General features: G+C 40.8%; 1 protein-coding gene across 1 annotated transcript in view; it reads left to right on the top strand.

Annotated features, from left to right (window-relative positions):
• The window catches only part of LOC144693907 (uncharacterized), a 30,061-nt gene extending 4,568 nt beyond the window's left edge, over positions 1–25,493 (top strand). The window contains exons 2-10 of the mRNA XM_078564110.1: positions 247–1,756; positions 9,831–9,936; positions 10,996–11,143; positions 11,456–11,503; positions 12,223–12,300; positions 12,987–13,124; positions 21,227–21,310; positions 22,299–22,349; positions 24,562–25,493. Of these exons, the coding sequence (XP_078420236.1) occupies positions 262–1,756; positions 9,831–9,936; positions 10,996–11,143; positions 11,456–11,503; positions 12,223–12,300; positions 12,987–13,124; positions 21,227–21,310; positions 22,299–22,349; positions 24,562–24,672 (2,259 nt within the window). The 5' untranslated portion in view covers positions 247–261 and the 3' untranslated portion in view covers positions 24,673–25,493. The remainder of the gene's footprint in view (positions 1–246; positions 1,757–9,830; positions 9,937–10,995; positions 11,144–11,455; positions 11,504–12,222; positions 12,301–12,986; positions 13,125–21,226; positions 21,311–22,298; positions 22,350–24,561) is intronic.
• The last annotated feature ends 267 nt before the right edge of the window (positions 25,494–25,760 follow it).

Below are 25,760 nucleotides of genomic sequence, written 5' to 3' on the forward strand. Positions count from 1 at the left end.
GTCTTAAGATTTGGGTTGTGATTATCAATACTTGTTTTCTGTAGGATCCATGAAACCAATAAAGGAACGAGATGAGATCTTCACCCTTCAACTTGGGCTGAATTCCAACTCAGGTCCCAGATTTAAAAAGGCCATCACATCAACTTTCTCTTTCACAATAAGATACTTAAACTCACTGTTCTTGCTCTGATATTTAAGAAATTAATATCAATATATATTAAGTTTTGTTTTCATGTTTTTTCACAGCCAAACTGTCAGACTATGAAGGAGCACAGCAATGGTAAATGCTGTAAAAGATTCTTAAGGGCAAACCTTAGAGAGCAACTGAGGTCCCACCACAGCAAATGGAAGCAACTGGAAGGCTCGTTGTGCTCCCAAAGACAGTTTTATTATCAGCAGAAGCAGCGTCTGTGGCTGTCAATCAGGAAAAAACGGGTCAAGTCTGTGCTAAGAAAGGCCCTTTCGAATTGTCAACAGTGCAGATCTGTGAAAAACACCAGATGTTTGAAGGCGACACAGAAGGAAACGGCGTTGTTCACCTCGAGCATCAATGACACACCAACCGAAGAAACATGTATACCAACCTTGGCAACCCATGAGGAAGGAGAGAGTAAGGGACATGAAATTTGTGAAGCTTGGAACAGCAATGCTGTAGCCCCAGATTTCGACTGTAAATCAACAATTTTATATTGTAAAGCAGTATCGAGAAATCTAACAGTACCTGCAAAGGTAGCTTGCCCCAAATCCCAACGAAAGAATAACAGTGGGCTTCAGGACAAGATTATAAATCAGAAGCTATTAAATGGTTACAAAAGAATAGACTTCCAAGGGAGCAAAGAGCCCATGTCCAATAGTTTACCTCGCAAGACAAAGCGGCAGCTGAAAGGGCACAAAATCTGTCTGCTCTACAGGAAACCTTCTCTCTTTAGCTTCCGTTTTAGAATATTAAATAATCAAAACAGGCGGAAAAAGTTTACCAGTCAAAGGCAAGAGAAGCTAAACTGGGCGCAATCTTCAAATCCAAAAAAGGCTGGCCGATGTTTGGATAAAATGGCATGTGATATGTCTTCTCTGTCACCTCCCAAAGGTGAAGATTCCAGTGAGAATGTGCAGTTTGCTTCAGATCAGAATAGTAGTACACCAGAGACAATGAAACAAGACAAGAATTCCTGCCTGACTAATTGCTGTGAAGTTTCACTTTTGCCTCTTGATGAGAGGATGGATACTTCACAAACGCAGGAGGCCATGCCTCATTTTGTTCATTCAAACGAAAAGCTTGTTGAACATAATCAAACAGTCGATGAAAATGCGAAGGCAGTGTTCCCTCCCTCGAGCCCTCTTGGATTGGATACTACTTGTGCCAACCAGCTTGTGGGTGCAGATGAGTGGTCTAAAAGCGACGGGGCATCCCAGTTGTTTACCGTCTCTCAGGAGAGACTTTCAAGCCAAACCCCAGTGAGTGATGGGGAGATGCAGGTCATCAATGCCACAATGGACTCAAGTCCTGTATCATGTAGACACACAAACGCTTCTCTTAATGAATCTGGCCAGTCCGTATGTTTGCAAAGTGGTGAGCCATGTCCTGTGCTTCAACCGCAGCTGATGGACCACATTTACTATAGATCTACCAAGGAACAAGCTGAGCACGCATCAGTGAGGTCTGAACTGCCAGCTAGAAGTCAGGCCGAAAAGGAAAAAGAGAATGAATCTCAGACCTGCTCTGTTGCCAGTGAACAATTAACATCCTGTATTCATGGTACAGTTGCTGGTTTAAGAAAACCTTTCTATTTCTCTCTAAGATTATACAGTACTGTTTTTTAAAAGAACAGTTTGATGAGCAGTATATAACTTAGTCAGCAACCCAGGCTGTTGTACTCTATTTGGCACAATGATTCAAATGGGGTATGTCACTTGAAAGAAAAAGTGCTCCCATAACCACCCTTTTTTGAAAGAAAGTATGTTATACTTTTTAAATAGTGGTTTTAAAAGAGCTTTTTTTTTAAGCGTTGCTTATTTGAGTCTGATCCTACTGGTTCCACTTCACTGCAATTGGCTTAGCTGTCAGATGTAGGTGGTTAATGTTGCATTTCTCATCTGTAGTCCTACAGGCATCTTGTAGAATGGGATTAGTCTGCAACAAGGCAGGATTATCTTCTGTCTGCCAAAGTAGAAAATAGAGCCTTAAAATGCAAGCCGGAGTCTTGCTCTCATGGGGGAATACCTTTTTCTTATCTTTGGCAGATGGTTGGTGAATCACATCGTGCAATTCTATCCATTAAGGAACTCCCAGCTTTGATACCTTGTCTGTTTCTTGAAAATCTTCTAACAAATGTTTGTTCTAATGATTGATACTGATGGCATTGTGAAATGGAAGACAAGCTGAGAGGAGTTACTAAGATTGACTGCGTGAGGAAGTTGCATGAATGCTTCAGGTACAACCTGGAACTTTGATTGCGAGCTTCAAATGGACAACCTCATCTCAGTACCTCCACTGTGTTACTTCCTCTGAAATTGCTTGAACAAAAATATTTTTAAACAAAAGAGTCTGTTACAGTTGATCATAATCTGCATTTTTTTTGTAAAACAGTTTGGATAGTGACCATTTTATTTTTTGCTGATCTTCTCAACCTAATCTCCCCAATATTTCTGCCAGTTCCGGTGTTTATTGTTTCTCAGTAAAGACTTGGAGCCTGCAATTTTTTGGCCCCTGGTTCGCCACTAAACGTAAGAGGGCGGTACTTCCAACTGCCATTCAACCTTTACATTGACACCTTCCAAAATTTCAGAGCTGGGCTCATTTACATAAAGGGATGAGTTCCCAAAGGATTTACAGTGCTCCCTGGAGCTTTGCTCCATGCTTGGGTGGTGTTGATTTTGGAGCAGCATTTCAGACCGTTGAGCCAAAAACAACAACTTTTAAACTGCTGTTTTCCTGTTGCTTTCTTAGTGCAATTGATGGCTCCACCAAAACCCAGTAAATATCTGTATCATGCATACTTTTCAGTGTCAATTAGGATGGAATTTCTGGCGGGTTGATGGGCGGGGGTGGGGGGGGATGTTGGACGCGTTACTTTGTGATGTTCAGTGATCACGCCAGAAGGGTGCCAGGTGCATGACATGCCCAATTGCCTCGCACTAGTCCTGCACCTCTTTAGAAAATCTGTTCATGGGGAGCAAGGGGCAAAGTTCCAACAGAACTGGGCCATGTCCCAGCACCCCCCTCCAAGGCCTAGGAGTTTCAGGGCTAATCAGCTGACAATAGCAACCTGATATTTCAACTTGAGGGAATTTCCCCTGTTTCTAAACCTTGTCCTGACTGAAGGAATAGAGTCCCATTGCCAGAGTGACCAATCTTCATGTGTGCGCATGGGCTGTTGGTGTCAACGAGGTGTTTGATGGAGAAAGGGGCATGCGGACAGGAGACTACGCCTGACTGAGCAGTTGGGAATTCGGTGCTATGGGGCAAAGAGGTGCTCCTTTTTCTGTTTCAGCCTCCAGTAGTTGGTGAGTTTCCTTCCTTGTCTCCTAGCTAGGTGAGTGCAACTTTCTATTACTTTAGCTGCCTACATTATTAACTAATTGACTAAATAAATATGGTAGGACAGAAATGGCAAGGTTGGTGGTGTGCTGTGATTACCCCATATGGGAATCTATGAAATGCATTACAATCCTGGACAACCATATCTGCAGAAAGTATCTGCAACTTTAGCTCAAGAGAGGCTGAGCTGGTGTCTGAGTTGTGAACATTGCGAGGCGTCAGGGAGGGAGAGAGTTACCTGGACACTTTGTTTCAGGAGGCAGTCACACCCTGTAGGTTAGGCCGAACTTTAGAGATGGTCAGTGGTCAGGTACAGGAGGGTGTGACTACGAGTCAGGCAGGTATAGGGAACCAGTGAGTAGTGATGGAGGAGCCTCAGCCCCTGACTTTGTCCAACGGGTATGAGGTGCTTGCTATCTGTGTGGATGAGAAAGACTGCAAGATAGATGTGCGGACTGACCATGGCACTAAGGTGAAGGATGCCATTCAAGTAGGGGGAGTGAAGAGGAATGTGGTAGTGATAGGAGACAGTATAGTCAGCGGATAGATACTCTTCTCTGTAGCCACCACTGGGAGCTCAGAAGGTTGTTGTCTGCTCGGTGCCAGGGTTAAGGACACCTCGCAGGTGGAGGAGGATCCATTTGTAGTGGCGCACTTGGGAATCAACGACGTGGGTAGAATTAGGAATGATCTGCTAAGAGAATTTGAGGAGCTAGGGACCAAATTAAGATGTAGAACATAAAAAGGTAATAGAAGCAGGAGTAGGCCATTCGGCCCTTCGAGCCTGCTCCGCCATTCCGTATGATCATGGCTGATCCTCTATCTCAATGTCATATTCCCGCTTTCTCTCCACACCCCTTGATGCCCTAATATCCAAAAAATTATCAATTTCTTTCTTGAATGTACTCAGTAGCCTGGCCTCCACATCCTTCTATGGTAGAGAATTCCACAGGTTGAGCACCCTCTGAGTGAAGAAATTTTTCCTCATCTCAGTCCTAAATAGCCTGCCCCATATCCTGAGACTATGGCCCCTGGTTCTAGACTCCCCAACCAGGGGGAACATCCTCCCTGCACCGAGTCTGTCTAGCCCTGTTAGTATTTTCTGTTTCAATTGGATCCCCTCATTCTTCTAAATTCTAGTGAATGCAGGCCCAGTCGAACCAATCTCTCCTCCTATGACAGTCCTGCCATCCCCGGTATCAACCTGGTAAACCTTGGCTGCACTCCCTCTATGGCAAGTATATCCTTTCTTAGGTAGGGAGACCAAAACTGCATGCAATACTTCAGGTGTGGTCTCACCAAGGCCTTGTATAACTGCAGTAAGACATCCCTACTTCTGAACTCAAACCCTCTTGTATTGAAGGCCAACGTACCATTTGCCTTCCTAATTGCTTGCTGCACCTGCCTGTTTACTTCCATTGACTGGTGTACAAGGGCAACCTGATCCCTTAGTACATCCACATTTCCTAATATATCACCATTTAAATAATACTCTGCCTTTTTGTCACACCAAAGCGTATAACTTCTCATTTATCCACGTTATACTACACCTGCCATGTGCTTGCCCACATACTACTTGTCTAAATTGCCCTGAAGCCTCCTTGCATCCTCCTCACAATTCTCAACCCCGCCCAGTTTTGTGTCATCAGCTAACTTGGAAATATTGCATTTGGTTTCCTCATCCAAGCCATTTATATATGTTGTGAATAACTGGGGCCCAAGCACCGATCCCTGTGGTATACCACTAGTCACTGCCTGCCATCTGGAGGAAGATCCATTTATTCCCACTTTCTGTTTCTGGTCTGTCAACCAATTCTCAGTCCATGCCAGTATATTACCGCTGATCCCATGTGCTTTAATTTTGCCTATTGGCCTCTTACGTGGGACCTTATCAAAAGCCTTCTTGGAATCCAAATACACCAGATCCACTGGTTCTTCCTTATCTATTCTACTAGTTACATCCTCTCTGGATTGTTACCTGAGCCACATACAAATTAGCATAGGGTCAAGCAGATTAGATAATTAAACACGTAGCTCAGAGTGATGTTGGAAGAAGGGGTTTTGGTTCATGGGCACTGACATCAGTACTCTGGGAAGAGTGAGCTATTCCATTGGGATGGGCCCCACTTGAACCGGGCTGGGCCTAGTGTCCTTGCCAATTATATAACTAGGGCTGTGGACAAGCCTTTAACAGAGTTTAGGAGGAGCGGGGGTGGGGGGCTAGGGTGAAGGGAGATTTAGAAATCGAAGGCGAAAGATTGAGGCATCAGAACAGTATAGTAATATGAGTAAAGACAAGCAGAGTGGGTCAGGAAGGGACAGTGTTTAACAAAATTTGTACATCGGCAAATAAGGACATTGCAGGAAATAGAAGTAAACATTGAAATTAAAGGTTCTTTATTTGAACGCATGAAGCATCTGCAGGGAGATAGATGAACTAGTGACACAAATAGAGATAAATGATTTAGATTTGATCACCATTACAGAGACATGGTTACAGTATTTCAGAAAGCCAGACAGAATGGCAAAAGAAGAAGGGTAGCCCTGATAGTAAAATACGGCATAAGGGCATTAGTGAGACAGGATCTGGCCTCAGAAAATCATGAAATAGAATGAGTGGAAATTAGGAATAGCAAGAGTCAAAAAACACTGGGAGTAGTTTATAGGCCCCCTACCAGTAGTTATACCGTTGGGCAGAGCAATAAACAAGTAATTATTGGAACAAAAACAAAAATAGCTGGAAAAACTCAGCAGGTCTGACAGCATCTGCGGAGAGGAATACGGTTAACGTTTCGAGTCCGTATGACTCTTCATCAGAATTAAGAAATATAGAAATGAGGTGAAATATAAGCCGGTTGAGGGGTGTGGGACAGGTAGAGCTGGGTAGAGGGCCAGTGATGGGTGGAGGCAAAGAAGAGATAGCCAAAGACGTCATAGACAAAAGGACAAAGGGGTGTTGACCGTCAACAATCTTCGGCAATCTTTTCTTTGCCTCCACCTATCACTGACCCTCTACCCAGCTCTACCTGTCCCACCCCCCTCAACCGGCTTATATTTCACCTCATTTCTATATTTCTTAGTTCTGATGAAGAGTCATACGGACTCGAAACGTTAACTGTATTCCTCTCCGCAGATGCTGTCAGACCTGCTGAGTTTTTCCAGCTGTTTTTGTTTCAGATTTCCAGCATCCGCAGTATTTTGCTTTTATCTAAGTAATTATTGGAGCTTGTAACAACGGCAATATAATAATTGTGGGGGATTTTAATCTTCACATAGACCGGGACAATCAAATTGGTCGAGAAGATGAGTTTGTAGAATGTTTTCGTGACCGTTTATTGGAGCAATATGTTGTGGAATCGACTAGGGATGAAACTATCTTGGATCTAATATTGTGTAATGAAGTAGGGTTAATTAGAAATATCTTGGTAAAAGATCCTCTGGGAAGTAGTGATCATATCATTGAACTCCATGTTAAGTTTGAAAGTGACATATTCCAATCACAAACAAAAATCTTAAACTTAAAGCCAATTACATAGGTATGAGGGGAGAACTGGCTAAGTTTAATTAGATAAATGGACTAAAAGGTATGGGGTAAATGAACAGTGGGAAACATTTAAAGAAACAATTCAAAATCTTCAACAATAATTCATTCCTTTGAAAAATAAAAACTCAGCAAGAAAGACCAATCCATGGCTCATTCAAGAAGTTAAGTATAGTATTAGATTAAAAGAAGAGGTTTACAATGTCGCAAAAAACAGTAGCAAGTCTGAAGATTGGGAGTGATTTAGAAAGCAGCAGAGGGCTACCAAAAAGTTGATTAAAAGGGAAAAAATAGAGTATGAGAATAAACTAGCCAGGAATATAAAAAATTGTAAGAGCTTTTTGTAAGTATATAAAGAGGAAGAGAACTAAAGTAAACATTGGCCCCTTAGAAGCAGAGACATTGGGGAATGAGGAAATAGCAGAGACATTGAGCAAATATTTTGTGCCTGTCTTCACAGTAGAAGACAGGTTTCATACCAGAAATAGACGGTAACCTAAGGTCTAAAAAGAATGAGGAAATTAATATCAACAGAGAAAGAGTATTGGCGAAACTGGAGGGACCAAAATCTGACAAATCCCCAGGACCTGATGGCCTACACCCTAGGGTTCTCAGAGAGAGCTGCAGAGATAGTGGATGTGCTGGCTATGATTTTCCAAAATTCCTTAGATTCGGGAAAAGTCCTATAAGATTGGAAGTTGGCAGACGTTACGCTACTTTTCAAGAAAGGAGGGAGAGAGAAAACAATGAACTACAGATCAGTTAGCCTAACATCAGTTGTTGGGAAAATGCTTGAATCTATTATTAAGGAAGTCTTAACAATGCACTTAGAAAAGCATAGTATAATTAGAACAAGTCAACATGGCTTTACTAAGGAGAATTCCTGTTTGACAAATTTATTAGTTTTTTTGAGGATGTAACTAGTAGGGTAGGTAAAGGGGAACCAGTAGATGGACCATACCTGGATTTCCAAAAAGCATTTGATAAGGTGCCACACTAAAGATTAATAAGCAAAATAAGAGTTCAAGGATTTGGGGGTAGTATTTTAACATGGATTGGTTAAGGGATAGAACGCAGAGGGTGGCCAAAAACGGGGCTTTCTCAAGTTGGCAAGCAATGAACGGTGGAGTTCCGCAAGGATCAATGCTGGGCCTTCAGCTATTTGCAATCTATATTAATAACTTGGATGAAGAGATAGATTAATGCATCAAAGTTTGCTGATGATACGAAGCTAAGTGGGAAGGTAAGCTGTGGGGAGGAAATGGTGGGGCTGCAAAGAGACAGGTTAATTGTGTGGGCAACAAGATGGCAGATGGAGTATAATGTAGGGAAATGTGAAGTTATTCATTTTGGTCATAAGAATATAAAAGCAGAATATTTTTTAAAAAGTGGTGAAACTTGTAAGTGTTGATGTTTAAAGAGACTTGGGTGTGCTTGTACAAGGAACGGAGGTATGGCAAGCAATTAGGAAGGCAAATGGCATGTTGGCCTTTATTGCAAGGGGACTAGAGTGCAAGAATAAAGAAGTCTTGCTACAGTTGTACAAGGTTTTTGTGAGACCACATCTGGAATACTGTGCTGTTTTGGGTCTGCATTTAAGAAAGGATGTATTTGCATTGGAGGCAGTACAGTGAAGGTTCACTAGATTGCTCCCTGGCATGAGGGCGTTGTCCTATGATGAGAGGCTAAATAAATTGGGCTTTCATTTTTCTAAACTTCAGAGAATGTGAGCCAATCTCATTGAAACCTACAAAATTCTGAGGGGGCTTGATAGGATAGAAGCTGAGAAATTGTTCCCTCCGGTTGGGGAGTCAAACAAGGGGGCACAGACTCAGGATAAGGGGCCAATCATTTAGGACTGAGATGAGGAGAAATTACTTGGGTTGTGAATCTTTGGAATTATCTACCTCAGAGGGTTGTGGATGCTTAATTGTTGAATACTTTAAATTTGGGATAGACAGATTTTTGGCTTTGCAGGGAATTAACGGATATGAGGAGCAGGTGGGAAAATGGAGTTGAAGCCCAAGATCAGCCATGATTGTATTGATTGGCGGAGCAGGCTCGATGGGCGATATGGTCTACTCATGCTCCCATTTCTTGTGGCCTTGTGACAGGAAAGAGTACAATAGCTAAGTCTGACCCGCCATTCACATATGCAACCCGCTTGAGTTTTTCCAGCAATTTCTGTTTTTATCACTCAAATGTTGACGTGAGAAATAGGAGTAATTCATGTCTGTTTATAATCTAAATCACAATTCTGTGATTCCGTGGGGATGTGTATATCGTTTTTATAGTTGATATTTTTGATCTTAAAGAAAAACTTATCAGAAATATTATAATCGCACATTCTCAGTTACCTTCTTGGGAGGAGACACCCAAAACAAATTTCAATAGCTCACATATATCAATCCCTTAATAACGTCACCGCCCTCTTGTGCTACTTTTGGGCCAGGTGGAGTTATAGATATAATAGAAGCAAATAGCATCTCTTACTGTACCATGCACCACCTAGAAACCAGGGCTGAGAAAGCACAGCTGCAAGTTATATTTGAAAATGTACCAGGTGCAGTCTGTCACGCTAGGTCACCAACCCAGTAGGCGCCAAAGATTTCTTCAATAGCCAGTGAGCATGATGAGTGCTCAGTAAACTCTATAACTGGTTGTTTCTGCTACTCTTTTAGTGTGTGATTACTTCCAGACTATAAGTAATGCTGGGCAATGTACTTTCCTGATCTATATTTTCTTTCTCAGCTTTCCTAGATGAGTTTTTGAGAAAGTATGGGAGTCTTATCCCACTTACCGAGAATGATGTTCTGATGAAGCTAGAGCAGATCTTTCATCAAGATTTCCTTGACAGGTATGTGTGATAGAGAACACCTTGTGATGAGTCCTTGAATAATTTTCCTGATTCATTTGAAAAGTTTGAGATGCACCATGCCCTTAAGATTTAGCTTTTGTAAAGGGGTAACTTTTTATTTGACAAATAGCTTAGTTAGCAAAAATGTCACAGGATTCAAACTTGTGCTGAACCAAGTTCATTCAATGGTAAGGTAGTAAGGGTGGTGGAGAGAACTCTGTAACCCACCACTAAAGCATGTACATTGTACTCTGCTGACATGAGCAAAGCTTCTGCATATTTGCAAATTGTCTGAAAAGGAATATAATGTAAGGAGTTCCTTGTTTTTGATCTGTTGGATTATTTTTTCTCGATCATTTTCTTCCCTTTCCATTAAGCTCCCCTTATTCTCTCCTCTTCTCTAGGTCCCTTGCAAATATTTGTCTTTTTGCTTGCTTCATTTCAGTAGTTAGAAATTTGTGCAAAATAGCCAAAGCGGCATTAGACTGCTTTATCGGAACTGCTAGATTCTGCAGAGAAAACATCTAATAAAATAGACCTTCCAGCTGTGATTTGTCTGAGAGCATATGGCTATCATTGTGTTACGTGTAACTATATATATTAATATATAGAATTACTTGTGAAATGCAGCTACTCTTGTGTAGGGAAATGCAGCACTGTTTACGGTTACAACCCAAATACTTCCCTTTTTGTAACCACCACCAAGCAGAAACCTATTTCTGCTGAAAAGTTGAGATATTTGGCTGCGATGTTGTCCACAATGAAACATCCTGGCAACATTCACAGTCTTGGCTCCCACTTGTGAGGTACTTGATTCTGCTGTTACCCATGCAACCAAACCTCAGTGACAGTTGGTCCTTTCAGCTAAGAAGGGAAGAAAATGCATTTTTTTTTTAAAAAAAACATTTTTTTAAAGTACCCTTCACAAGTCTGACATAAAGCTCCTCTTTGTACTTCTATGAAAAATGTGACCTTTAAGAGTCTTGCTCATTCCAAATATGGCCCTCTGTAGTACAGAGGCCATGTTAAATTGTATCCTCTATTTTCTGTGTATTTCAGGAAGGTCTTCATCCGGATGGAAATACGAAAGTATCAGAAAGCACAGGTGAACAAACCAGTGTCCGGTTTCCAAGTGGTTTACAACAAGCACGTTTTGACTTTGGATGACCTAGCTACGCTTTATGGAGAGAATTGGTTGAACGATCAGGTCAGACAAGGGGGCAAGCTGTGCCAGAAATGTTTACCTGTAATAGATTTTTGTGAGGGTCACATGAACCTCAGAAAAGTGACAACTTGTTTTATTGGCAGAGTGAGGTTGGGGCATAAACATATAAACGTGAGCTATATTTAGATTAAGGGAAGGTTAGAATCTTGTAGCCACCGTCTACCACCTTATGTATCATTTTATAATCCCCACTGCTAGCGTAATATATTTTTTACATTATTGAATGCAGGTGTCATCTTGGCTAAATGGATCAATAGTAGTGAACGAACAATTAATTGTCCGGTTTCCTTGCAGGTAATAAACATGTATGGAGAACTGATTGTAGATGCAGTACCAGATAAGGTGGGTTCATGGACCATAATACTAAAGGCTAACCTTTGGTAGAAAGTCCATTATTATAATTTTGATGGCGTGACTCACTGTTTCATTCATAGTTCCTTGGTGTTCATATCTTTCAATTATAACGAACTAAGGTGTTGCGACAGAGTTATCCGGCTCGTTCACCTGCAGAAAATACCAAAAATGCCCTAAGAATATGTTGCCTTCCTGATTAATCAGGAATGATATGGGACAAAAACGCACAGACACTTCGCTCAGTTAAAACAATGAATCGCGGGTTTGTGAATAACAGGAAGTTTCAAGTCTAATCCCAGCTTGTTTTGAGTTAGGTGATCTCATCTCGAGGGGCAATACTAGTGCTTTAGTGCCCCTGGTTAAAATATGGGAAAATCCACAAGCTTGAGTGCTATCCAGCAATTGCTACTGGGGTTGCACATGTGTGGGTGGGCCTGTGAGGGTGGGATCAGGCTCAGCTGTGATGCAGACAAAATGTCGCTGTCCGACACTTGTGAAAATTGGCTACTGCAGTGAGGGTGGTTGGAATCTTTATTGAACTTACTTTGGCAGCTATTAATGCGTTCAGGAGAGATTGGGGGAATAAATCTGGCCAAAAAGTGGGCAATATATTGCACACGTTCTAAACTCCAGGTGGCAGGAGAAACCAGGAAACCTCATGTTAAACAGATTTCTGCTTCATTAATTTTGCTTATTCCCCTTTCCAGGTTCATTTCTTCAATAGCTTCTTTTACAAGCAGCTTCAAACTAAAGGATACAACGGAGTGAAGAGGTGGACGAAAAAGGTGAGTCATTGAGGGAGTGGATTGTGGCAGCTAGCGGGGTTTTTACAAGTTCAGCGTAGTTTAGGAAAACCATTATTGAGTTGTTGTGGAAGCTAGCGATGTTGTGGTGAATGCCATGGGGTACTCAGAACACTTCCTTCCAAATTATAGTGTTGTTCCTTGCCCCTCTCTTTCTTTATTTCTCTCTCTTTTTCTTTCTCTCTCTCTCTTTTTCTCTTTTCTCTCTCTCTCTCTCTCTCTTTCACTGGGATTATGGGGGAACAGTATTAAAAAGTTTTTAAAATTAGACGTGAATGAATCAGAGGTTTCAAATTTTGGGGGTGCTACCTTGTGGATGGAAATTCCAACAACACTGTGGACCAAAATGGCATTAAAATTGTCTCCTTTAATGATCAACATGCTAAAGCAGAGTACATCAGAATAGACAGGATTGTTTCCTAATTCTACACTTAAAAAAAACCTCTCATTCCCTGTTCATGTTTTTAAGAGAAATCTTAGAAATTGTCTTTTTCTCTTCCATTCCAAAACCAGCGGTAGAACCCCCAAAACCATTTTTGTTACGTTTTTCTACATTGCCTCTGCCTTCGCGTAAGTTTGCTTCTGTGATATTCAAGCTGCAGGTTCTTGTTTTCTTCAGACAACTTGTCTGCCTAACTGGAAGATTTTTTATTTGTCTTTCTTTTTAGGTGGATTTATTCAGTAAAGCCCTGTTACTAATTCCTATTCATTTGGAAATCCATTGGTCATTGCTAACAGTTGATCTTCCAAATAGGAAAATTTGTCTCTATGATTCTCAAGGCATCCATTTTAATTCCTGTGTTCAGGTAAGGCAATTGTTTGAATAGTTTCTGGTCACTTCTCTTAATCCCTTTTTGTTGTCCCTTCTTGAAGGCAGTGACCTGCTGGAATCTGGTTACTTTTACTGATAGAAGCCCCTGTTTTGAATCCTCATTTGTGTTTTCATGCAAAAGCCTATGCAGTGAATAGTAGCAGACCATTCAACTAGGGAGCTTGATCCTCTCCTTGCGTGCCCATTTCAAGTTGCACGATATCAGCTATAAGGAAGAATCCTGCCTAGGGCTGGCAAGGACAGTTGTAGCATTCCCAATGTGAACAGTTAATTCAGTGCAGGCAAGGGATTGAACCTTTCTTTTGCACAGCATTTTGTTTCTCAGAGTAGCCATTCTCCAGAAGTTGTTTCCTCTAGGTTGAAAAATGGCCAGGTGGAGTTCTGACTGATGGTAAAGGCCTTTTCAGATATTTGGATACAGAAAGATGATGTCTGTGCAGTTTACATATGAGCATTTCATATTTACAATTGGGATGTAACTTCTTGTATTTTAAAATACATTTGTCTTGTGTTAAGGAATCTTATCACAATATAAAATTAAATGAACTATGTACCCTTGTATCAAGGCGATTTCCATATTAAAGCCACCAAGCAGAAGGTTAATACCAGATAGATAAAACAAAACCTGTGTTTGATGTGCTTTATGCATATACAACTCCATAGGAAAATTCTGTCTGCGAGCAGAGCAGGGTGGTTTAATGTCTGAATCCATTTGTTGGTCGATAAATGTTATTGATGCACTACTAAAAAGGTCAGTAGTAACCTAACAAACTAATATTAATTTCTGGACCTACTCTATACTACAACATAATTAAATGTCGTTGTTCTTATTTATTCAGTAAGTGAGTACAGAGTTTGACGCTTTTGACACTCTGAGTGACACCACACAATATAATGGGTAAAATTAATGACAGGGTTAGCCATAGCTCACTTAGTAGCACTCTTGCCTCTGAGTCAGAAGGTTGTGGGTTCAAGTCCCATTGCAGAACTTGAGCACAAAAATCAGGGCTGACACTCCTATGCAGTACCGAAGGAGTGCATTACTGTCAGAATCTTAGCTGAATGGCCTACATTCTATCCACCTTTCAGATGAGATGTTAAACCAAGGTTGCACTGCGTTCCCGGTTGGATGCAAAAGATCTGCCGGCACTATTTTGAAGATGACTAGTGATGATATCACCCGTGCCCTGGCCAATATTTATCACTCAATCAACATCACAAACAAATTACTTGCTCAATGCCACATAAGAACATAAGAAATAGGAGCAGGAGTAGGCCATTCAGCCTCTCAAGCCTGCCCTGCAACTCAATAAGATCATGGCTGATCTGCCCCAGGCCTCAACTCCTCTCTCGTGCCACAGCTCCTTATAACCCTCAACTCCCCGATTATTGCAAAAATCTATCTACCACCTCTTCAAATACTTTCAGTGATCTAGCTCCCACAGCTCTCTGGGGTAGAGAATTCCAGACATTCACTAACCCCTGAGAGAAGAAACTCCTCTGCGTCTCAGTTTTAAATGAGTGCCCCTTTATTCTGTAACTATGCCCCCTTGTTCAAGATTCCCCCACTAGTGTAAATATCTTCTCAACATCTACCTTGTCAAGCCCCCTTAGAATCTTTTATGTTTTAATCAGATCACTCCTCATCTGTCTAAACTCTAATGAATAGCCATTCTTGATAAGTCAACCCTTTCATCCTTGGAATCAGCCTACAGTGAATCTCTTGAACTGCCTCCAATTCCAGTATAGCCTTTCTTAAATATGGGGACCAAAACTGTACACAGTACTCCAGGTGCGGCCTCACCAGCACCCTGTACAGTTGTAACAAGACGCCCCTATTTTTAAACTCCAACCCTTAGCAATACAGCCCAATATTCCATTTGCCTTCTTAATTACTTGCTGCACCTGCATGCTAACTTTTAGTTTTTCATGTACAAGAACACCCAGATCCCTCTGTGCTGCACATTTTTTGGAGTCTCTCTCCATTTAAATAATAGTCTGACTTTTGATTTTTCCTACTAAAGTGCATGGTCTCACACTTTCCTACATTAAACCAAGTTTTTGCCCACTCACTCAACCTGTCAATATCCCCTTGCAGATTCCTTATGTCCTCATCACAACATGCCCTCCCACCTATTTTTGTATGGTCAGCAAATTTGGATACATTACTCTGCCCCCTCCTCCCAAGTCATTAATATAGATAGCAAATAATTGAAGCCCTAGGACTGATCCTTATGGCACTCCACTAGTTACGTCTTTCCAACCTGAAAAAGACCCATTAATCCGACTCTGTCTTCTGTGTGTTAACCAATCCTCAATCCGTGCTAATACATTGCCCCCAATACCATGAGCTCCTACCTTGTGCAATCACCTTTTATGTTGCACCTTATCGAATGCCTTCTGGAAATCCAAATACACTACATCTACCGGTTCCCCTTTATCAATTCTGCCTGTTTTATTTTCAAAGAACTCGAGCAAATTTGTCAAACGTGATTTCCCTTTCACAAAACCATGTTGACTCTGTTTGATTTTGTTAAGCTTTTCTAAATGTTCTGCTATTTCTTCCTTAATGATGGACTCTAGCATTTTCCCAACGACAGATGTTAGGCGTACTGGCCTATAGTTTCCTGCTTTTTGTCTCCCTCCCTCCCTTGAACAGGGTCGTCACATTAGCAGTTTTCCAATCCCCTGGGAACTTCCTGGAACCCAGTGAGTTCTGGAATATTTCGACCAATGCCTCCACTATCTCTGCAGCCACTTCCTTTAAAACCCTTGGATGCAGGCCATCAGGTCTTGGCAACTTGTCTGCCTTTAGTCCTATTAGTTTGTCAGATACTTTGTCCCTCGTGATAGAGACTGTTACAAGATCTTTCCTTCCATTAGCTCCTTGCTTATCTGATATCTTTGGAATGTTTATAGTGTCTTCCACAGTGAAGTCTGATGCAAAATATTGGTTTAAATTACCTGCCATTTCCCTGCTCCCTATTATCAATTGCCCAGTCACATTCTCCAAGGGTCCCACGCTCACTTTAGCTACTCGCTTTCCTTTTATACACCTTGCTCTTGCTGTTTGTTTTTATATTTCTTGCCAATTTACTTTCATAATCAATTCTCTCCCTCTTTATTTACTTTTTTAGTCATCCGCTGCTGGTTCCCAAAAAAAATTCCTAATCCTCTGGCCTACCATTAGTTTTTGCTGCTTTGTATGCCTTAGTTTTTGATTGGATACTCTCCGTGACTGCCTTTGTTAACCACGAGTGGTTCATCCTTTTCATCGAGTCCTTCTTTTTGACCAGGATAAATTTTTGCTGAGCATTATTAAATGTCTGCCATTGCTCTTCCACTGACCTTTCCCTTAGTCTATTTTCCCAGCCCGCTTTAGACAACTTTCTTCATATTTCTGTAATTGCCCTTATTTAAGTTGAGAACACTGGTTTGAGACCTGAGTTGCTCACCCTCAAACTGAATTTGAAATTCTACCATGTTGTGATCGTTACCCCTTATCTACGAGATCGCTTCTTAATCCTACCTCATTGCACCTTACTAGATCTAAAATAGGCTGTTCCCGGGTAGGTTCTATAACATATTGCTCTTAGAAATAACCCCTGATGCATTCTACAAATTTGTCTTCCATGTTACCCCTGCCAATCTGATTTGTCCAGTCAATATGCAGATTAAAATCATCCTTGACAATTGTAACGCCCTTCTTACATGCCTCCGTTATTTCGATTTATACTTTGTCCTACAGTGAGGCATTCACCCCTTCATAACCCTGCACCTCTGCCCTCTCTTGTTTCTTTTTGATTTTTTAAAATTCCCTTCAATTGAACAACCCCCCCCCACCATCCCACTGATTAGTTTAAAGTCCTATCTACAACCCTGGTTGTACGATTCGCCAGGGCACTGGTCCCAGCATGGTTCAAATGAAGCCCATTCCAAAGGAACAGCTCTCTCCTTCCCCAGTACTGGTGCCAATGCCCCATGAGTCAGAGCCCATTTCTCCTACACCAATCTTTGGGCCACACATTTATCGCTCTAATCTTATTTACCCTACGCCAATTTGCATGTGGTTTAGGTAGTAATCCAGGGATTATTACCTTTGTGGTTCTGCTTTTTAATTTAGCCCCAAGTTGCTCGTAGTCCCTCAGCAGAACCTCTTTCCTAGTCTTACCTATGTTGTTGGTACCTACGTGGACCACAACAACTGGATCCTTCCACTCCCATTCCAAGTTGCCCTCCAGCCCAGAAGAGATGCCCTTAACCTTAGCACCAGGTAGGCAACACAGCCTTCGGGACTCTGTCTTTGCTGTATAGAACAATATCTATTCCCCCAACTATGCTATCCCCCATTACTACTACATTTCTCTTTTCTCCCCCCACTTGAATGGCGCTCTGTACCATGGTGCTGTGGTCACTTTGCTCATCCTCCCTGGAGTCTGTGCCCTTGTCCACACCAGGAGCAAGAACCTCGTACCTATTGGACAAGGGCACCAGCTGAGGCTCTTCCAAAGCTAAATTCTGGATCCCCATATCTGCCTCATTCGCAGTCGCACCCTCCTGTCCTTGACCATGGATCAAACTTGATGTAATTAATCTAAGGGGTGTGACTGTCTCCTGAAAAAGTGTCCAGGTAACTCTCCCCCTCCCTGATGTAGCGCACTGTTCGCAGCTCAGACTCCAGCTCATCACCTCTGAGCTGAAGTTCCTGGAGCGGCCATACTTGCTGCAGATGTGGTCATGGTGGATCGCACCAGCATCCACCAGCTCTCACATACTAGACCTGCAACACGTCGCCTGCTCAGCCATCTCTATTCTATTTAATTAATTAATTTGGATTTTAAATATTTTATAAGTGAATTTCTTAAATGTACTCTTCAGCTGTAATAATGTCTCCTAACTTAAACCTCTTGGTCAATCAAAAGAGACACAGAAGAGATAGCCACCAATCACCTACCTGTTTTCCTGTGACATCGCACTCTGGCTCTGATACGTAGAAACAGGTCGAAGGGGCTCTTTGCCACCGGTTTTTATCTCCCGCCACTCTGTGCTTCTCACACAGGTCCACTCTCCGTGTGCTCGACCTCCCTCTCTGTTGCCAGCTTTTATCTCGCGCCTCTGCTTCCCTTCTCACGCACGTCCACTCTGTGTGCTCCTGGCTCTCCTCTCACTGTTTTAAACTGTAAAAATCCCAGCACTCCTCTAGCTGTTTTAAACTGTAAAAATCCCGGCTCTCCTCTCACTGTTTTTGCTGTTTGTGGAAGCTTTTAGGTTTTTGTAAACAATAGGTAATTTTTCTCCCAATGTCGCAAGTGCCTTTGTTTTAATATTCAGTTTGATTGCTCCTTTAACATGTAGGCTTGGTCCAGTGTGGCAAAACATAACATTACTTTGTGTTGTGGACCCATAAGAGGATGGAGAATGAGGGTTCAAATGGCAGCATTAGTGGTAGGTGATCTCTCCCAAATGGAACTGAAGTTACTAGACCAGAGAAAGAAGGCGTATTTATTTGGCATTGAGGGAATATTACATAGGATATACCACAGAATATATGGCAAAGACACAGGCCATTTGGCCCAACCGGTCCATGCTGTATTTTGTTTCATCTGGGTTGTGCCCACTGATCTACAATCCAGAAGAGAACAGCATGGGCAACTGTATTTCACCCCAGTAACTTGCTGATCACACTTTTGGGAGAATACTGATTATTTTACTCATATCTGAGGAGAATGAATTTTTGTGGTCCTCAAGGTGAAGATTCTTAATTAAGGAGTGGTGAATTTTGGTGTCTCTGATGTCAGCATCCATCATGTCAACGGTCAAGTAGAGCACAGGTTGAATGCAGAGCAAAACCTTTTCTGTTTCCCTGCCCACCATCAAAAATGTGCCCTAATCTTGAACTAAAAGGGTACCGATTTGCCAAACCAGTTACCCTTAAAATTGTGATTGCTAATTTGTGCTTGGTTATCCAGTGTGAATGCACAACGAATCAGAGCTGGATAATTACTGCCATACTCATTTTTCTTACCTCACCTAAAAAGGGGAGTCTTATACTGCACCAATTTAAACTGGATTTAAACAGACTGTCAGCAAGAACAGTAAGCATCATACAGTTATCTTCATGTTATTCACCAATCCATCTCATGTATTTTTTTAAAACAACTACAGTTTAATATTTAGAACTGTGAAGGATACTGTCTAACTATATAAAGCATAGCATGCAAACATTGTGTACTGAAGTATGAACTGGGAGGGGGTTTAAAACTCTTAAAATATGTACAAGAAGTTCCTTTGCATCACTTCCTGCAGTAAATCAAAAATGCATTGCCCTTGTGCCTGCTTTATTTACATCATCCTTATAGGACAGGAAAATCTAGGTCAATTAACATATACGCACAGGTCTTTCCTCAAATAGGCATCTGATCGATGTTGCAGAGCTACTCTGGACTGCTTTCCCCTTTTTACTATGCTACTCATAGAAATCCTGGTATGGTTCCCAGTTTTGTTTCTTTGTAGAGATTTGAGAAGACTACAAAGTGCAACCAGCTAGGCCAGTCCAGTCACAGCAGGTATCAAGAATCTGTCCGATGATCTAGCTGAGGCTGTAATCTCCATTTTCAGTTTCTGCTGTTAACTAACTAAATGTTAATTATGTCATTCTTATCCCAATTGGATTGTGCTGCCCGCCATTCCAAAAAGAAATAAAATATTAAATCTTGGAGAGAATGGGATCTCAGTGGGGAAAGTAGAAGAAGGGGAATCATAAATGAAAAGCCAATGTTTTGAACATAAAGGTTGAATAAGAAAGGTAAGAATAAATGCAGAAATCACAAAAAAATGGGGCAAAGAGAAAGCCTTGTCACATCCCATGGTTAAGTTACCCTTGAGTTAGGCAGTTAATCTCATAAAAGATGGAATAAGGTGGATGAGGGCCTCCTTGATCCCTGTATAAGAATCCTCAACACCCAATATGCATGAAAAAATGCAATTAATATCCAAGTTTAAAAACATTCCAGCTTTTTGGTTGACTATTCCCAGAACAGGTAGTGGCTGTAAAGGAACTAATGGGGCTCTGAAGATGACTGGCCAATGTCGAGCACTGTGTCCAATATTTTTTTGATGCTAGCAATGGGCATTTAGGTGATAAATTCTTGCTAACTAGTATTTTGATAAATCATTGGTATAAGGTATTCTAATAGAAAGTGGGTTGAGTTGTGAAATCATCCCAGTGAAGTAACCCTGTACCGAGGTACTCAGAGTCTTTGAAGTGTTACTGGACAAAACTCCTTGATAAGTAAGAAAATTGTTGACCACTGAAGAATTGCTTTTGCACTGATTCTCCAATAACATCTCCAGAATTCAGTAAGTTTGTTCAAAGTACTCATTATTGATTTTTTTTTTAGTGACATTATTTTGCTTAAGTGCCTTCACTTCATAGCCAAGAGGTGGCCAAAAGATATGCTATTTATCTCTGTTGCATCCGCCACTATCAAGTAAATATATACTTAAATGTAAGCTCTCCTGCCTCTATGCAATTACTTCAAGTTCCATTTGCCAGCTGCCATGATGGCTTGGCCAAGACTAGCAACTTGAAATTTGAGGAACCCGGGACACAAACTGGTATCACCCTCCTTTAACATGGTTTGTTGCCACATCGTAGCATTATAGCTACGGCATCTTATAATCTTAAAATTCCTTGCCTTTGAATTTGTAGCAAGTTCATTGTTCGTGATGTTGTTCTTGAAACATTTAGTTTAAAGAAATGCTCTAGGAACTGCTGTGAGGTGTAAAAATCAGACTCAAATAGGTTGATGTCATTTTTTTTATGCCCTTATAATGGAAAATTGCACCAAGAGTGCAACTCCATTACCCTAACTAACTGGGGTGCTGTATTGAGGATAACTGGCACTTGTGGAAACATACTAAGAATTTAAATTGATGACGGGGGAGAGAGGGCTGGTGAGCCTAGGTTTGAGTTCTTTGTTCCCAACACAGTAACTTGGAGCAATTTCGAAATGATGCACGTATTTGTTTATTTCTTGCTGTCTGCCTGATTTGCCCAACTTTTCTGGTTCACAGAACATTCTGAGGTATTTAAAAACAGAAGCTGGTGAGAGGAATCTTCCCGCATTCCTGGAAGGGTGGAAAGCTTTTGCCACGACGGTAAGGTTCAAACAGGCTAACCTTTTGAAGGTTCAACTTACAGCAGGCTCTAGACTGTAACTAACTAACTGATTGCTACAGATGTAGCCATAAGTTGTACATGCGCTTCTTTTGCTTTGTGAAAATAAAGTTTTAAAGTAATCTGCCTTTTACACTGCTGTTGATAAAAGTTGGGGTGATTTCAGTTCCGCGTGGAAGCTGACAAATTTCATATTCCCCCAACTCTGGCTCCTCTTTCTGGATACTAACGGAAAAGCAGAATACTGTGGCTGCTGGAAATCTGAAATAAAAACAGAAAATGCTGGAAATAGTCAGCAGGTTGAGCGGCATCTGTGAAGAGAGAAACAGAATTAATGTTTCAGATCAAAAGACCTTTTATCAGAACAGTTCTGATTAAAGGTCTTTGACCTGAAAAGTTAACTCTTGTTCCTCACCCCATGAATGCTGCCTGACCTCCTGAGTATTTCCAGCATTTTCTGTCTCTCTTCCTGTTTCTGGGGTTTGTTTTGATATTTATAATTTTATCAGTGTGTACAAATTAGATTGTTCAAACAATTAGCATACATTTTGCATATTCTCAAATGAAGATAAGTTGTAAACTGCAGTTTTTTTAACATTTTCCTCGTAACAGACTGACTTCCTCCAGTAACACATACTAAAACAGATTGAGCGGATGTTTAGCCCATGTACCGACCTCAATCAAGTTGGTAATTGGGTTACTGGAGTTAATTTCAGACCCTCTGCACAAGGGACAGAATGGTTGGTTTGTTAATCTGCCTGGGCATTGCATATGTGTGGATTGATTTGAAGACTGGGTTTGGGTTGGCTGTGATATCACTGCCTTTCCCCATGGACATGACTGTAGTCCATGGAAGAAATTGAGAGGAAGGGTTATATTTTTTTAAAATGCGGAGTTGCTTTAAAATGACTTTCAGCAAATTAGCTGCTTGTATATTATATTTAATACCTGTGTTCTCTCCTCCCATAGTGTATTCCTCAACAGAAAAATGATAGCGACTGTGGTGTGTTTGTTCTTCAGGTAGGGGAATTTCTCAATTTCCCTGATTTAATTGTGTAAGGAGATTGTGAAGCATAGTGACTAATAAAATATTCAAATCACCTGTGAAGGCTGAAAATGTTTCCTAGCTAGCAGTGATTGAAACTTCTGCAGACAAGGTACATACCAGGAACAAAGCCACAAATATATCCAGAATCATGGTGGGACGAATTTACCTTGTATCATTGTTTTTCAGGACATATGTAGTGGATTTTAAATTAATCATTTTTTAATGTGTTTGAGATTTTGTAGGCCAATGCTCAAATGAAACTACAACCCAGCAATGATTACCACCTTCAAAGGAAGAAAGTGGAATTAAAACCTTTCATTTGTATGTTATCATGTCAGAGCTCTGTCAAACATCTCAAAACGCTTCACTGTCCCATTTGGCGTGCTGTTATTAGGGGAGCAACTGGGAGAATCTAAAATCTGTAACTTGCAGGCTGACCTAATGTTATAATATTGATTTTATAATTTTGGTGGTGCTGTTTTGTGGTCAAAATTTTTTAAAACTGCAAATGTTTCAAATCAGATAATGCTGAAAATATCAGCATCTGAAAAGAGAGCCAAATGGTAGCCAAGTTTTGAAACATTAAGCTATTTTTTTTCTTTTCAGATACAGTAGACCCGTGTATTTTTTATTAATCAAAGTAAGATGGTTAAATTTTTCCCATGCAAGCATACAAGAGGAAATTAAGTGCCAGAAATATGGAGTCTGAAGCTGCCATTAATAGCTTTTCCGAACCCATACTTTGCTGCTGAAGAATCACCGTAGTTTGTGGTTATGCTGCTAAAAAAGCAAGATATTATTGCCAACTTACTAAAATGCACACTTCAATAAACCCATAAATTTATATCTTTTAAAATAGGTTCCAACTACATTCCCCATAGCACCAGCTCATAAGGCAGGTTATTTATAATCTAGTTATAATCTCTTGTCTTTTTGGCATTGACTTCTGCCAAATATTGTTTAAACGTTTTATTTAAATAAGCAGCATGTTTCTCTCCAGTTTTTCAGTTTGCTCCGAAACCACATTAAGGAGCATTTGGTTTCTTGCTGGCTTTTTAAAAATCTTTTTATTAAAGAACAAAGAGACAGAATGTAAGAATTTGACCTGGTCGTATCACTGGAGTGGTCATGTAAAACTTAAACATAACCAGGGCATTGTTGAGGATTCTAAGGGCTTCCTGAGACAACTAAAACATCCTAAGGAACTGGGTGACCTGAAATAAGTGGTGTCAATGATGGGCCATGGTTAAGGATTCCTTGACTATAATAGTCTTGATTTAACTTTTATTTTAAACCTTCTGTGGTAAACCTAACTTCTGTTAATTATGTTGGCAATCACAGGTTACTGCCTCAGTGTCAGGTTGTGTTGTGGCATTTCAATTTGGATGCACCTCACCCTTGTTCTATTACACTAGGACAAATTTGCTGCTTGGGATGGACTTGCCTTCCTAGACCCTTCCAAGCTAAAGATTGTAATTGAACTTTTAACTTGAGAAAAATAATGGTAAAGAACAAATAAAGTGCAAAATCATGTTGCGTGCCTGAAATGTCTAAGCTAATGAGAAAAGGCTTCCCATAATGAACTGAATGGATTGTTGAGGTATAATATAGGAACGTACAAATAAGTAAAAATAATTTAACCTGCCCCTGTCATTTAGGGACATGTACTCAATCCAAGTAGTACATTTAAGCTTGTCATTGTGTCAGCCTGGTAGCACTGAATCGAAGGGTTATGATTCAAGCCTCATTCCAGTGTATAATCAAGATTGACACTTCAGTGCAATCGTGACATCAATATATGTTATGCTGGCATAGGTCACAGAAGCAATGGCAGGCACATATTCCAGTATTCTAGTCAAAGTTCCTTGCTCAACAAACATCACCAAAAAAGAGATTAGTTAATTCATTTTATTGATGTCTGTAGATTGTTGGTGTGCACAATATGGATGCGATATTGACCTACTATATTATTTATACAGATGTTTCGGAGAAACGTGATATGGTGCTACATTAATACGTTCCTGCCCCTTTCTGTCCTGTCTGTCTGTTCTCTGTTGAATTAGCATGAGTGTGGCTAGTGGTTTTATTCCCAACTCCTACCAATACTTCTACTCACCAATTCTATACGTAAAGAATTTGAAACTTTTCCAGTTTGCTGATGCTGTGTTTCTATTGCCTCTTTAGTACTGCAAGTGCCTGGCTCTAGGAAGACCTTTTCAATTTTCTCAGAAAGACATGCCTGAAGTAAGAAAGCTGATCTACAGAGAACTGTGCGAGTGCAAGCTTTTGGAGTGAGCTGACAGGAAAGAGGTGATTGAAGCTCCTCGCAGGAAATTGCATTCCAGGAGAACGGTGTGGCCAGTACTGTTACATGACGTATGGAAGGCAGGGAGGAAGTACTGAAGGCACAGTGGCAGTGTTTACCTCCTTTCCAGGTGCATGCATGGCCGGAGCACCTTCAGACTTAATAAAAGCACAACTTTGCTCGATTGGCCTGTTGCTGACAAATTGCATGTAGCAGTAGACTATAAATTTAGACTTCCTTATTGTCTGCATATTTTGAGAACCTCTAAAGCAAAGGAAGTAGTAAAATTTACATTAACTTAAGGGGAAAACTGAAGTCTTAGTGTAGAAATTGTTCCAGGTAATATTAAGTGTGAACCCCCTCTTCATAACCACTGGGGAGATTTTCACTTTTTCCACAGATGTTTAATGATCATTAGGTCATGGTGTTGAGCTGCAGCATGTTTAAAAGTGAAAATAGTTCATTCAAAAAAACGCAGTGACTCTGGGGTCAGTTCTGTGAATGTCAGAGGCGATGGTAACACTGGACATAAGTACTATAAATTTTACATGTTTAATCCAAGGCGCATTTTCTGCCTACTTGTTTTTCTCTCTCTCACGTGCAATGGGCTATGCTTCTCCATTTCATTCGTCAAACAATGGGATGGATTTGTTGGAGTGGCATAATTATAATTTGATCTCAGAGTTGGAGTATGTGTTTGCCTTGCTTAATACTGATAAGCCTTTCCCTTTTCTGTTTAAACAAAACTATTATTCTTTTGTATTTTACTTCTAACTCTAGCCCTTCAGAGTAAAACATCCAATCAGGCCCATTATAGAAGTTCTTTCATTTTAAACATCAAATACCTAGGTGTTGCAAACTTGGGTACTGCCAATGTAATCTTTTGTTTTTAATTCTTTGATTATGAGGGTTGCTGGCAAGGTTAGCATTTATCATCCATCTCTAGTTGCCCTGAGAAGGTAGTGGTGGGCCTCCATGAACCTCTAATAATATGATGCAACTGGAGGCATTTGAGTCAACTATGTTGGTATGAGATTGCAGTCACGTTTAGGCCAAACCAGGTAAGGACACTCAGGTT

This window comes from Cetorhinus maximus, chromosome 19 (assembly GCF_964194155.1).
Source record: "Cetorhinus maximus chromosome 19, sCetMax3.hap1.1, whole genome shotgun sequence".
NCBI classification, from domain to species: Eukaryota; Metazoa; Chordata; class Chondrichthyes; order Lamniformes; family Cetorhinidae; genus Cetorhinus; species Cetorhinus maximus.